Source organism: Pseudophryne corroboree, chromosome 2, assembly GCF_028390025.1.
Source record: "Pseudophryne corroboree isolate aPseCor3 chromosome 2, aPseCor3.hap2, whole genome shotgun sequence".
In the NCBI taxonomy this organism is placed as follows: Eukaryota; Metazoa; Chordata; class Amphibia; order Anura; family Myobatrachidae; genus Pseudophryne; species Pseudophryne corroboree.
In genome coordinates this window covers 911358833-911373771 of record NC_086445.1, presented here as the reverse complement: position 1 = coordinate 911373771, position 14939 = coordinate 911358833, and the positions used below count along the sequence as shown (strand labels likewise).

General features: G+C 42.6%; 1 protein-coding gene across 1 annotated transcript in view; it reads right to left on the bottom strand.

Moving 5' to 3' along the window:
• SERPINF1 (serpin family F member 1) overlaps window positions 1–14939 on the bottom strand; it is a 132296-nt gene that overhangs the window by 1399 nt on the left and 115958 nt on the right. The window contains exons 4-7 of the mRNA XM_063956116.1: window positions 11982–12137; window positions 10920–11123; window positions 7506–7648; window positions 5144–5354 (exon numbers count right to left, since the gene is read on the bottom strand). Coding sequence (XP_063812186.1) covers window positions 5144–5354; window positions 7506–7648; window positions 10920–11123; window positions 11982–12137 — 714 coding nt within the window. The remainder of the gene's footprint in view (window positions 1–5143; window positions 5355–7505; window positions 7649–10919; window positions 11124–11981; window positions 12138–14939) is intronic.

Here is a 14939-nt window from a genome sequence, read left to right as displayed (position 1 = left end):
TTTTTTTTTTATCCTCCTGTGCTAGGTTTTGTTTTTATTTCCTAAATGCAGTTTTCGTAGTATTTACTGCCACTTCCCCTGAGAACCATATTGGCTTCCTTTTACGAACATATTTAGCACAAAGTTCTGTTGCATTTAATAATTCATATTTTAGTTTATTCTACTGTTCCTGCACTCCACCTACCAATTCCAACGCGGTCAGAGATTCACATAAAAGAATACGCATTTGACAATAGTTCTGTATTTCTAAAATATAAAACATTTTGTGTTTGTGCAGTTCTTCTTGGCTGCTGACTATAGGCAGTGGCAAACACAGGATTTGTAGAGGGGGGTACCAATTGCAGTTCACAATCTCCCACTCTGCGGAACATTGGAGCAAGTGCGAGAGTCTGGGGGAGATGTTGAAGACCATAGTAGTGATCCTGGACATTAACGTTCAGATTGGTCTTTTTATACACTGGATACTGTATGGAATACCGTATTAATATGTATCACTATAGATGGTTTATAGTATAAACTGTATCAAACATATTAAAATATAAATAAGTGGTCAGGAAAAGGTTATATAACATAATAGAGCCAGTACTGCACTTCCTAAGCACATATTCTCACACCTCATAAGGAGAACCTGTCACATTTTAATATGTGAACTTTTTGCGTTGTGTGTACTATACAGGTGTAAAAATAATAAGTCCCGGCATGCTGCCCTACGTTAGGGAGTATACACGTATCTGTTTGTAAAGCATTTAGCTGATTAATTTTTCTTTTTTTTTCTATTCTTGCAAAGCACTATATAAACAGAGCATTTATCAAAAGCGGGGCCTGTCTTTGTAAATGTGATGTGAGATCCATTGTAAGCGCTCCATGCAGCTATGCTTGTACATGTATATTCCATTAAGCGCGATGTTCCACTGTGCACGCTTCCAGTTATTACGGTAAACAAAACATGCCAGTAGCCAGCAGAGATGCCTTTTCTTTTTCTATTTTAAGGCTTAAATGGAACTTTGTGCTTCCTTGAAACTCCTCCATAGGGCCTGGTTCAGAAATTTACACAAATCTGATGGTTTGTGTACCGCTTTGGTCGTTACAGATTTGCACATGCGCAGGATCAGCACTGTGTATATGATGACCAGGAGATGTGACGACTGTCACTGGCCCACTAAACTGCAGCATGAGTGATATGCTGCATCAGTTTGAGGGCAGTGCTAGATACATAAAATTTGACGGCAGATAAGAACCACTTGGCCCATCTAGTCTGCCCCTTTTTTTTATCCTTTAGGTAATCTCAACCCTTTTTGAACCTAGTGAGAGTTTTACAAAATGAGGCCGTGTCAGCCCCGTTTTGTAATCACAACAGGGCCAGGGTGTGCGTCTTCCAGAGAAAATTTCCTGGCCTCTGCTGCGTGATTGCACCGGCTTACCTGAGTAACCTGAGGGTTACTCAAATGACTAATGGCCAGGGTGATCCAATGCAGCGTCTTCAGATGCAACAGCGGATCACATAAGTCGTCAGGAGGCTTCTATTTACACAAGACGCCTCCTGCTGCATTCGCATATTTCAGCAAAACCTTTGTTACTGCTTCCATCTCTTAATCAGGCCCACAGGGTGTCATTTGGTTTATAAAACAAGGTCAGGACTTTGGCATTAGGCTTCAAGTACCCTTCAAAAACCAGTAAAAACATGACCAGTTCTCTTTAAGCAAATAAAAGACCAGTTGTACAGTACTAATAGTCCGTAGCAATATAATAAATAAGCAAGACTGTTCTATAGGTGGCCAAGATGTCAGCGTGCACTGTAATCTCCAGTAATCATTTCTTATACTTTCCCCACAGGACTTGCGTGTTTTCAGTCATTACTGATAGCTTCTGTGTACATCCTTCAACAAACTATTATCACCTTCTGTAAGAACCTAACACTTGTTGGAACACTGAACAACTGTGAAGGAGAAATGAAATAAGTAGTTCAAGTGCTAAATCCCTATGAAGGCCAATTTTGAGAGGGTCTTAAAGGGGAATTCATAACCTATTGTTAGAAATTTATTTGTATTATGGACTGATTTTATCCTGTAAAAGAGAAAATATAACTTTTGTTTAGTAAAACATGGGCAGGATGATTGGTGTAATGGTTTGCATTAATGCTCCACAGTATTGAGGCTTTGGGTATGATTCCCATCACTGCTGTAACTGTGTATGTTCTCCCCTTGCTTGAGTGGACTCCCTCCCATAATCCAAAAATACACTAATAGGTTAACTGGCTTCTGACAAAAATGAATCCTAGTGTGTATGTGTGTGCATATAGTAGGGAATAGATTGTAAGCTCGACTGGGCCAGCGTTGCAGGATGTGTTCACTGTATAAATAGCGGATAATAAATCATAAAGCATTTCATGGAAAATATAGGTTCTGTACAGGTTTGCACATCCGTGATGTTAATAATATCACTCTGCAAATAATCAGGACAGAAGCAAAATGACCTATAATGTGAATATCTAAATAGATTTAAAGATGTAGCACCCATCTATTTTATTGTTTTATATTAATTATTATTATAGCAGTGTGTTATTTATTCAGGAAGCATAGAAGCTGTGAAAAGACAGTACACAGGAGGTACGAGAACCCATAGTAGCACTACAAACATGGATGATGGAAATTAGTTACAATAGCACATACAAATGTTCACAGTGAACACAGGGCTTAATTCAGCTTCAGTTGCAGTTTCGCTAAAATAGTAAAACTGCAACTGCTTACAATCACATGCTGGGGGCTGCCCAGCATTCTAATCACCGCCCAGGGATGCGATCGCAGTTCAATTGGCTGTGTATGCAGGCGCACCGGCACCTTGCAGGGTCCACGTGCGATGTCACGCGGCTTCCCCTAACACAGTCCGGACAGCGAAGCCTCGGTCACGATGTTCATTTGCGATGGTAGGCTGAGTAAGCCTGATCTTACCCAGATTACGTGTCACAGGACAGCTCGCGAGGCCAAGGAAATTGTGTTCTTGGCCTCGCCACTCTCGGAAAATGTGGCAACAAGCCCCCATTTTCAGCAAAGCCAGCCACCCTCATCCCTCCCCCCATACGCCTCTGTCTATCAATCAGGCTGAGGTGTTCGCACGGGTCTTGCATGGAAGCTGCAAATTGGATCGCTTATGCGATCCAACCTGAATGAGGGCCACAGAATGTAACATGGATGTAAGACAATAGAACTTGCTATGTCCATGAATTGTGACTTACAGTGGGGCAAAAAAGTATTTGGACAGCCACCGATTGTGCAAGTTGACCCACTTAAAAATATGAGAGGTCTGTAATTTCCATCATAGGTACACTTCAACTGTGAGAGACAGAATCTGAAGAAAAAAAAACCAGGAAATCACATTGTACGATTTTTAAACAATTTACTTGTACATTCTTGAGGAAAATAAATATTTGGACACCTACCAAGCAGCAAGATTTCTGGCTCTCACAGACCTATTCTTCTTTAAGAAGCTCTTCTATCCTCCACTCGTTACCTATATTAATGGCACCTGTTTGAACTGGTTATCTGTATAAAAGACACCTGTCCACACCCTCTAACAGTCAGACTGCAACCTCTCCACCATGGCCAAGACCAGAGAGCTGTCTAAGGACACTGGGGGACAAAATTGTAGAGCTGCACAAGGCTGGGATGAGCTACTCGACAATAGGCAAGCAGCTTGGTGAGAAGAGATCAACTTTTGGCGCAATTATTAAAATATGGAAGACATACAAGATCACTGACAATCTCCCTCGACCTGGGGCTCCATGCAAGATCTCACCTCGTGGTGTATCAATGATCTTGAGAATGGTGAGGAATCAGCCCAGAACTACACAGGGGGACCTGGTCAATGACCTCAAGAGAGCTGGGACCACAGTCACAAAGGTTACCATTAGTAACACACTACGTTGTCATGGATTGAAATCCTGCAGCGCCCGAAAGGTCCCCCTGCTTAAGCCAGCACATGTCCAGGCCCGTCTAAAGTTTGCCAGTGACCATCTGGATGATCCAGAGGAGATTGGGAGAATGTAATGTGGTCAGATGAGAGCAAAATCTAACTTTTTGGTATAAACTCCACTCGCCATATTTGGAGGGAGAAGAATGATGAATAGAATCCCAAGAACACCATACCCACTGTGAAGCATGGGGGTGGAAAAATCATGCTTTGGGGCTGCTTTTCTGCAAAGGGGACAGGACAACTGATCCGTATTAAGGAGAGGATGAATGGGGCCATGTATCGTGAGATTTTGGGCAAAAACCTCCTTCCCTCAGTAAGAGCACTGAAGATGGAATGTGGCTGGGTCTTCCAGCATGACAATGACCCCAAACACACCGTCCAGGCAACTAAGGAGTGGCTCCGTAAGAAGCATTTCAAGGTCCTGGAGTGGCCTAGCCAGTCTCCAGACCGCAACCCAATAGAAAATCTGTGGAGGGAGTTGAAAATCCGTGTTGCCCGGCGACAGCCCCAAAACATGACAGATCTAGAGAAGATCTGCATGGAAGAGTGTGTCAAAATATCTGCTACAGTGTGTGCAAACCTGGTCAAGAACTACAGGAAACGTTTGACCTCTGTAATTGCCAACCGAGGTTATATTACAAAGTATTGAATTAAACTTTTTGATTCTCCAAATATTTATTTTCCTCAAAAATATACAAATAAATTGTTTAAAAATCATACAATGTGATTTCCTGTTTTTTTTTTCTTCAGATTCTGTCTCTCACAGTTGAAGTGTACCTATGTTGGAAATTACAGACCTCTCTCATCTTTTTAAGTGGGTCAACCTGCACAATCGGTGGCTGTCCAAATACTTTTTTGCCCCACTGTATCTCAAGTCATTGAACTCTTGCCATTGATGAGTAAGCTACCATTTGTGTCAATAGTCCAATAGTTTATAATAATTGTTTTGGGAAGTACAATGCTTGTCCACCTTGGTTAAATTGATCTGATTGGCCAAACAAATTTCACTGTTTGTGGCTAAATGTATGCTTTCAGTGGCTACATGCTGGCGCATACTTATAACTGCTTTCTTCATCCAGAAACACACACTAGTAAAACGTACCCAACAGATAAATATAAACACTACTATGACATATCACAATATACATTGCAAAATTTAAAAAAAAAAACATACTCATGTCCCTCAGAGTGCTGTCAAGGTTAGCCTCGTAGTTCACCTTCAGCTTTGGTATGCTTAGCTTTATGATGACTGACTGCAATGCCCGATCTATGTCATGAACAAACTCAGATGTGAGACCCTCTTCAATTAAGGTAAGGTTCTGGGTGACAGTCAGAGGCAGGAAAAACATAATGCTGACTCCTCCGGTGAGCGGCAGCTGGACAATCTAGAGAGAGATACACTGGTCAAGTCCCAGTACATGATTGGTAAGAAAGCCAGTTATTTGGGTTAGGAGCGACATTTGAGCCTTTTGTAGATTTGGCAGATGATGCCACCTTTATAAAAAACCATGCATGGAGGAATTTGCCTATGAGTCTACCAATAATCCCATGGTGAGGTTCTGTATTATAAAGTACTATACTTTTCAGTGCATCAGTCCCCAGTGATGGAGTCTGTTAAGCACAAATGGAGAAGCTGTCTTATGGTGCCAATACACTTATGAGATTATCGCTACTATCCTTCGATTTCGACCACATCTGTGAGAGAAATCGAAGGATTGTATGCACATTTTAGTACCTTTTGACGCGATGCGCGGGCACGCTGGTCAAATATCGCGTCTCAAGATATGTGCTGCACATAATATTTATCGAATCGCAGTGCGATCGCATGTGTTTCTAGAAACACATGATATATATCGCACTGCGATGGGCTCCCACTCGGCTGTGACGTGCCCATTACATGATTACCATTCGATCTATCGCATGGTAATCTTTTTGGCAGTTCAGGTGTGATTTCATCGCACCTGAACTGCCGGTGCGATGCGGGGCATCGCACAAGTGTATGAGCACCATTAAGTCCAAGATAGCTTTACACCTATAAATGCAGTACAATGGCATGAAAAAGTTTTGCCTCCTTCCCGATTTCTTCTATTTTTGCCTATTTGTCACATTTCTTTGTTCCAGAACTTCAAACAAAACTGAAAATAAGACAAAGACAATCTGAGTAAACACAAAATACAATTTTTAATTGATCGTTTGAATTATTGAAGGAAAAAGTTGTCCAGTCCCTTTATCACCCATGTGAAAAATGTATTGCCTCCCTTAATTACTGGTTTTGCTATCTTTCGCTGCAACAACTGCAACCAAAATTATAAATGGAGATCAAATCTTTTTGTTGGAACTAAATATACCAACAAAGTGGCCACTAAAGCACCAACCGCAATATACTAGTTAACACTGCACACAAAATGCCACTTAGTTTGCTGGTGCAGTTGTCCCAAGCTGAAGCCCCTGTGGCCAGAGATCCGAGCAACTATCTTGGTTCTATCGATTAAAAGTATCCTGCTCCAACCCCCCCACCCCCCTTTTTTTTTCTTTTTCTTTTTTCTACATTCTCATTTCTTCAACACACCTAATCTGGCATTATTCATTTGTTTTGGGGGGGGGGGGGGGTTTGTTCTTACCAGAGTTTATCCTTTTTGAATTGTGCTGTTTCTATAGTGCTTTCAGATACTTAGAAACTGCATTTCTTGTGGTAGCACAACTACTTGGCACAACTTCTTTTGGGCACGTTTGTTTAACGGTCACATAAGCATTTTCTGATTAAATTGTATTTCATTTAAAACACAGTTCTTTCAGGCTCAAACAACAAATCTTATGTCATCTATTTTAAACATGCCCATCACAGGAAGGGCATAAAAGGGAGACGATTCATTAACATTTTAATAGTGTGAAAAAGGACTGGCACTGTTCTATTAGGGATCAGTGGATGTCATCTCCCACCCACAGTGATGCATTTTCCTGCATCTTGTGTATTTTGCAGATATATCTGCCCGTCTTGCTGTGTGTACGGGTGTTCAGCCGACCGCCCAAACACCTGCTTTAGAGACTGACGGCACAGCTGGGTGGACAAATGCCTGCTTAGCTGTGATATGAGGGCCAACATGTCAAGCAGTCAATTGGTAAGTGTATAAGCTTACCTGGATTGGCCGCTCTATCTGCGCGACAGCGGGTTCGCCGTCTAGTTGCTCCAGTGGGTACCCAGCTTAAGTCCTTAATATCAACCCAGTCTACCATACCACAATGTTTCTCTGCCACCTTTAGCTCACGTTTGTGCCCACCACCCCTCCTCCTTCACTCACTGATCTCATCTTTGCCACTTTCATCTTAGTCAAGTTCAATACATACATATTAGATAGATATAGTACACACACATGTGCCTGCCTGTTTGCCTGGTGTGCAGGACAGAAAGCTAGCTGGTCTAGCGTGCACATTAATGGAGATCTAAAAGCATGTCTTTCAGAGGAAGAAGCAGAGCTAAGATGTTGCACATTACTCCTTGATTCGTTAGTAAAGGCCTGAGAAGGTAGTTTTCTCACCTTGCAGTTAAAGTCAGAGTCTAAGCCATATTTCACTTGGACATTGTTGGCTGACATCATTGGAACCGAGACAGACTTCTGCTCTTCTGTGTAGAATTCACGCATGACTGTTTCACGTGGGTTAAATTTGTGTACCCACTGACCTGTCACAAATTCCACAATATGTTACAGCCATTTTCACACAAAAGAAAGGGTTTGGTATAATATGTCGACAGTCAAAATGTTAACAGCTCAATGTCTATCCATGAATGACGACAGGGTAGTAATGTTCCAGCTGCGTAGCAGCCAATACTGCAAAATGATTTTAATGCTATAATGGATGGGCTGTCTACAGAAACACTCATCGGCTGCAGCTCTGATCCACCATGGTGCACACAAAGATACACTATCGAGCGGATGTGGGCCAATCCATCAGACCTATGGTTGCTCAGAATGTCTGTTGGAATTTGACCACTGAAGTCAGAAGAGGAGCTGCATCTTCCAAAGCTGTCCCTGAAACGGCATGTCGATGATCACTCCCTGGGAATGACTACCGGAGATGCATAGATCTTCATGCAATTCTGATCTGTGTTTGCTGGCAATGACCATCTTGGAAGCAAACGCAAAAGTAAAACACCAGTCTCCCCTGCAGTGCACATGGTTTTGCCCAACTGCTAAAAAAATTTCCTGCTGCGATCAACTTGGAATTACCCCCCTGGACAGATTTGTTGGTACCTTTACAGCTCATTGAAACAAAGCTTCATTCTTCCTGAAAAGTGATGAAATTGTCACATGTATACCTTTGCGAAACTGTGGCTCACCAGCTGTTGTGAAACTACACATCCCAGCAACCCCTTACACAGTTTTAATTCTCTAATAGCAAAAATGTGGCAGGGCATGCTGGGATTTGTAGTTTCACAACAGCTGGAGAGACAGAGGTTGGCCATGCCTGTCATAAAATAAAGCAAAGAATCTTTGGAAAGAAATTCAATTATTGCTTAATCTTAAAGATATTCTAAATTGGCCTGAATGATTTGTTGGTACAAGATAAAAGATAATTCATTGTTGGTAAAAGATAATACATTGGATATAATAATATCCAATTGGATAATACATTGGATATAATAATAAATTGGATTATAGTGATATTTCAAACTGTGGTCCAGATTTACCAAGCCTTGGAGAGTGATAAACTGCATGGTGATAAAGTACCAGCTAATTAGCTCCTAACTACCAGTTTGTGTTTGAAAATCTCTGTCCCCCAAACAGTTCATGTTTTCCAGGTCTCCCCACAGAATCACAAGTGAAATAATTAGTTCCAGCTGGTTCCGGTATGAATGGTCGACCATGTTATGGTCGACAGTCATTAGGTCGACCACTATTGGTCGACATTGACATTGTCGACGCATGAAAATGGCCGACACGTGAAAGGTCGACACATGAAAAGGTCGACATGAGTTTTTTTACTTTTTGTGTCGTTTTTTGCGTAAAGTGACTGGGAACCCCAATTAGTGCACCGCGTCCCCTCGCATGGCTCGCTTCGCTCGCCATGCTTCGGGCATGGTGCCTTCGCTCCACTATCCGCTTCGCTCGGCACAGATTACTGTTACAATCGTAGTCCACGTGGATCGTAAAGTATGGAAAAGTTCCCCAAAAGAAAAAAAAGTTAAAAAATCATGTCGACCTTTTCATGTGTCGACCATTTTTATGTGTCGACCATGTGTCCATGTCAACCATGTCAATGTCGACCAATAGTGGTCGACCTAATGACTGTCGACCATAACATGGTCAACCATGTGAACGGATACCGTTCCAGCTATGGATCCTTTAAAATGTGTCAGTGAATAATGACTGAACCTGTGCACCTGCTACTTGACCTGGAAAACGTAAACTGGGGTCCTTAGGACCGAGTTTGAGAACCACTGCTCTAAACGTAACGTTATCTCTTCATCCATTAGCCTCTTGAATTACTTCTGTCACTTTAAAGTTATTTTACAGAAAAATATGGGTTCTTTTTTTGTGGAAGGGTACCAACAAATTTGACCATGTCTGTACATATATCTGCTTAATACTGATCTGTCAATTTTAGACTATGCAGAAAACAGTGTTGGGGATTCTCTGTCTTTAGAGAGAGTGCTAAGAGCAGTCTCTCAGTGTCACTGTATGATGCTTACTCCCACTCTGAGGAAATTACACACTGTGGGGGGCAGCACATAAAAACCCTATACCTGGGGGTTTATTCAGAGATGAATGCAGATCCCGGCACACACAGCCAGATCTGTGTTCATCTCTGCACATGCAGGGGGCCGCTGATAATTGCGGATGCCTCGGAACGAAGGTTGACCAATGGCAATGCAGCCAGCGGTCAGCTGGCATTTTTTTCGGAGCGGATGCGGATTTATTTTTTTAGGAGTGTCACGCAGCCACCTCAGAAAATGCTCCTGAAACGCCCCCGTTCGGTAAGACCCTAAACCACCCCACCCCCCCGACACCTGGCACTGTCAATCATACTGCGGCTGCATCCTTCCTGTGTAAGGTCGCGCAAGCGCACAACGGCCGGTGCACATTCGCAGACTACCTGGATGCGGCTTCTGTGAGCGACTGCATGGCTGTGTCCAGGTCTGAATGAGGGCCCAGGTCCCCAGGCCTACTAGTGCTGTTGGATTCATGTAATCTGGGGTTCTGGTATGAATGGTTGACCATGTTAAGTTCAACGTTCATTAGGTCGACCACTATTGGTCGACATAGACATGGTCGACATGGACTAATAGTAGACACATGAAAATGGTCAACATGGCTTTTTTAACTGTTTTTGGTGTAATTTTTTCTGTAACATGACCAGGAACCCCAATTAGTGTAGCGCGTCCCCATGCATGGCGAGTGAGCTGCGGGCAAAGTGCCTCGCTGCGCTCGGCACAGGTTACCGTTCCCAATCATAGTCCACGGGATGGTAAAGTATGAAAAAGTTAAATCGATTTTTTTTTAAAAGCCGTGTCGACCTTTTCATGTGTCCACCTGTCTTGTGTCAACTATTTTCATGTGTCGACCATTTGTCCATGTTGACCATGCCAATGTCGACCAATAGTGGTCAACCTAATGACTGTCGACCTTAACATGGTCGACCATCCAAACGGATACTGTGATCTGGAGCTACTGCAGGCCACTCTAATATATCAACTCTACACTATATTTATTACTACTTGTAAAAGGGAAGAGCTATCGGTCAAATTCTCCCCAACTTAAATATAAGTAATAAAAATATGAAAAACATTTGTAATAAAAAAGGACATAAATATCTATACCATATACACACATACATACAGTATAAAATGTGTGCTGGTAAACTAAAACGATAAAGTTATACACAAGCAGTAGACACGTTGCCGTTACTCTTCCACTATTCTGCATTCGCTTATTGCTTTTCTTTGTACTTACCTTTGAAGTATGCTGCTCCCAGCAGGAGGACGCTGACGCCTGTTGGCACTTCCTTAAAGAACCTCACTACTTTGCCATCAGTTTTCTTCTGTACAAAGTCGTTGGCTTCAGACAAATCAAGGCGGGTACTTCCTGACAAAACCCTGGGCTTGTTCCCGTAGAACTTCTCCATCTCCGTCACAAACTCCATCCGCAATCTCAGTCCTGGCAGTGATAATATTACTGTCATAGACTTAGAGATGGAAATACATTCATGCTTAGGCGGCAAGAGAAAACTTGTGTGCCATAGTCCCTGCACACTAGCGATAACCTCTTGCAGACTCTCACCATTTTTTAGTTATTCACCAGATTATTAAGGAATCAATCATTTACGATATGAAATATTTCTCAAATTATAGTCAATACGATATTGGACTTTCCCAACATGATATTAAAATATGTATAGTGAGTAGTGACTAGGCTATGGACTTATTCTATTAAGCTCAGTGTTTTGTGTCTCACCAGGTTAGGTGTGAAAAATACATTTACTTACTAGATTTAAACTTCAACTCATCTTTAAGATGAAAAAGTAGCATTTACCACTTGCAAAATAACAGAGGAGCAGGACCGATACAAGGAACATATTCATTATGGTCTGATGGATGGGTCCCATTAGTTTGGCGACCAAATTGTTTGTGACAGATACAAATATCTATTCAGAATCTGCCAGTTTTAAGTTATTTATAAAGACTATAACGTTGCTGAGTTAAGTACTTTGGGACAGATGTACTAAGCTTTGAAGAGTAATAAAGTGAAGACAGATAAAGTACTAACCAATCAGCTCTTAAGTGCCATGTTACAGGTTGTATCTGGAAAATGACATAAGCTGATTGGTACTTTATCTCTCTCCAGTTTTTCTCTCCAAAGCTTGATCCATCTCCCCCTTTGTCTTTTAGCTAATTGTCAGCAAATTGATGTTAATGACCCTGATGCGTATCATTCTATTAGCGTGTAAATGTTTTCACAGTACGTGGACTGCTATTTTTATAATTAGGCTTTGCATAACATGAAGTAACAGTTTACTTCTCTCCATTATGACGCGGGATGCACTTTTCAATCCTTTGTCTTGTGAAGAAAGGCTTGCTAGCAGCTCTTTATAAGTGGCATGAACCTCTGGGTTATTTAACAGGTCATAGTAGAGGGTACGATGTATTAAGGATTCAGTCCTCTGTCCGCTACCTGTAGACATTGCAAACATAAATTAGTTGTTATGAATAGTGATGAAGAAAAACAATTGTTTATTGATGATTTTGGCAGATTTTTGTCATTTTGGGCCTAAATCTACAGTACTTGAAAAACCATGGCTATTGTACATACTATGGGGGATATTCAATTGTTTGAAAAGTCAGTTGGGTGTCTGTTTTTTCCTATCTAATAGACAGGAAAAAAACAGACACCCAACCGACTTTTCAAACATTTGAATTTCCCCCTATAGCTGATTATTTGATTAGTGGAATTGATCAAAAATAATAATAATAATAATTAACATTTTCGATTTCCACAACAAATCTATTTAAAAAAAAAAAGGAAAAAAATCAAGAAAAACCTTTCTATTTGAACCGAAAATAAAATATTTACAAACTCTATAAGTGTATTGGGCCTTACACACTTACAGATCTCAGTGCACGATATGAACATTCTCGTTCATTAATGAACGAGAACTCATTCATATCGTGCAGTGTGTAGGCACCAACGATTAACGATGCGCGGCCCCGTGCTCGTTAATCGTTGGTGCCGGGTCGCTTCTGCATGCAGGCCAATATGGACGAGTTTGTACATATTAGCATGCACTGCTATGGAGTCATGTGACAGAGGGGAGCGAAGAAACTTCACTTCCCCCGCCGCCGGGTCGCTCGTCGGCCGGATCACAGAGAGTGTAGGGACCTTAACAGATGATGGCAGTACATATGAAAGCTGGGCATGCACTGTACAATTATCTGGCAGATCATCTTCCAGATCTGGCTTTTAGGAATGAAAATCTAGTAATGGATGAGTACAAATGACAGTCAACCATTTGCTCCCAAACACAGAAATATTAACAAAAACTGTTGTTCAGACAAACCGGTTACTGGGCTGCAGTGGGGCCAGGAAGGGGGGGTTAAGTTAAAGCCACCCGAATCTTCCTTTGCATACGGCACCCCCTGTTCATCGTGCAGCACTGCAAAACAATTTGTTCAATTTGTTTCCAAAGGGGGCGTGGTGATTAGGCCATGCCTCCAACAAGTGCCCAGGCCCAGCCCAGCTCTCTATGGCCCTAAGCATCGGTCACACAGTACCTATGGCAGGTGCAGTTTCTCCATCTGACCATGGTCCCCCTATGCTTGCAGCTGTGAAGACAGTCACTTTGATTGACACACGCCCATGACATTTCCATATTACACCAACTGAACAGCCCCTTTATCCACGCACTAGTAGCCAACACCCAGTCACCGACCAGGAACGCCCATCACTTCTCCCCACCTCTCTGATACCGCCTGACTCTATTACAAGAACACCTTTGTGTGTACAATATATGTAACGCATGCGTTGGAGCTGTTTTCAGAAATGTTTGCTCCTGCACAGTTGCAAATAATCGCTCAACTGCATGGACATCAGCATTACGTTCGGAGTGTGTGCTCAGAATCAGGCCAGGCAGTGAGGGGGGCAATGGAGGGGTGTGGTTCATTAGGTCGACATGCATTAGGTTGACATACATTTGGTTGACCACTGAAAGTCGACATGCATTACGTCGACATGTACATGGTCAACATGGAAACGGGTCGTTATGAGTTTTTTTTACTGTTTTTGGTGTCGTTTTCTTCATAAAGTGACAGGGAACCTCAATTAGTGCACCGTGTCCCATGCTTCGGGCAAGGTGCCTCGCTCCACTACCGCTGCGCTCGGCACAGGTTACTATTCCCAACTGTAGTCCACGTGGATCGTTAAGTATGAAAAAGATTTAAAAAATGAAAAAAATTGTGTAAAACTCATGTCGACCTAGTACACGTCAACCTAATGACCATGTCGACATTCAGTGGTCGACCTAATGCTTGTGGACCTAACGACCGCCTCCCCAATGGAGGATGCTGACTGAGATTAGATATTAGGCAAAGCATAGACACCAATGGCACAAAGTACTGATGCGAGATTCCTGTCAGCTGATGCAGGATAACTGTGGTGATAACTACACCTGTATATGGAAAACCATCATAAACGTTATTACACATTATGAATATAGTTAAAAACTTTAGGTGCGTACACACTGGGCGATATTTTAAATGGTGTCGCTCATTTTCACCCTTCTGAGGGATATTGTTTGTAATATCACCCAGTATGTACTTACCCAGTTTTGTTCTATTACCGTTGTTCCAAGTGTAAAGCACAAAAGAAAATAATACGCTATACTGTATAATACACTTAATAAATAAATAAGTATGCATACTACAAATGATGAACGATGGGTCGTCATTCCCCCCCTCTGTCGTCTGTACATGCAGCTCAATTTGGAGTTATCGTCCAAAACTGCATGTACGTGGCGGCGATGGCGTGCCATCACTGAACGATATCATTAGCGATATTGTTCAGTGTGTACACTCTGTGGGGGTAATTCAGACTGGATCGCTGCAGCGGCAGTGATCGCAGCCTGAATCCGTTTGTGGAGTGCGCCCACGTGCCCGTACCATTGCGGGCCGTGGCGGCTGCGTGATGTCAAACGCAGCCGCTGCGACCCAGGACGCAGCGAGTGGCGGTCTGCCAGCGCACAGGAGCTGTGCTGGCAGGGAGCTACGCAACGGGTGCAAAAGCATCGCCGCTGTGTGATGCTTTTGCACTCTTGTGGGGGGAGGGGAGGGTCAGACATGCGGGGTGGACTAGCCCCGTGCTGGTCCCCCCCCCCCCCCCCCCTTGCATGTCTGAGAAACTAACCGTAGATGTGCTAAATTTAGCACATCTACGATCAGATCTGAATTAGGCCCTATATCAGCCGCCGGGGAGGGGAGGGAA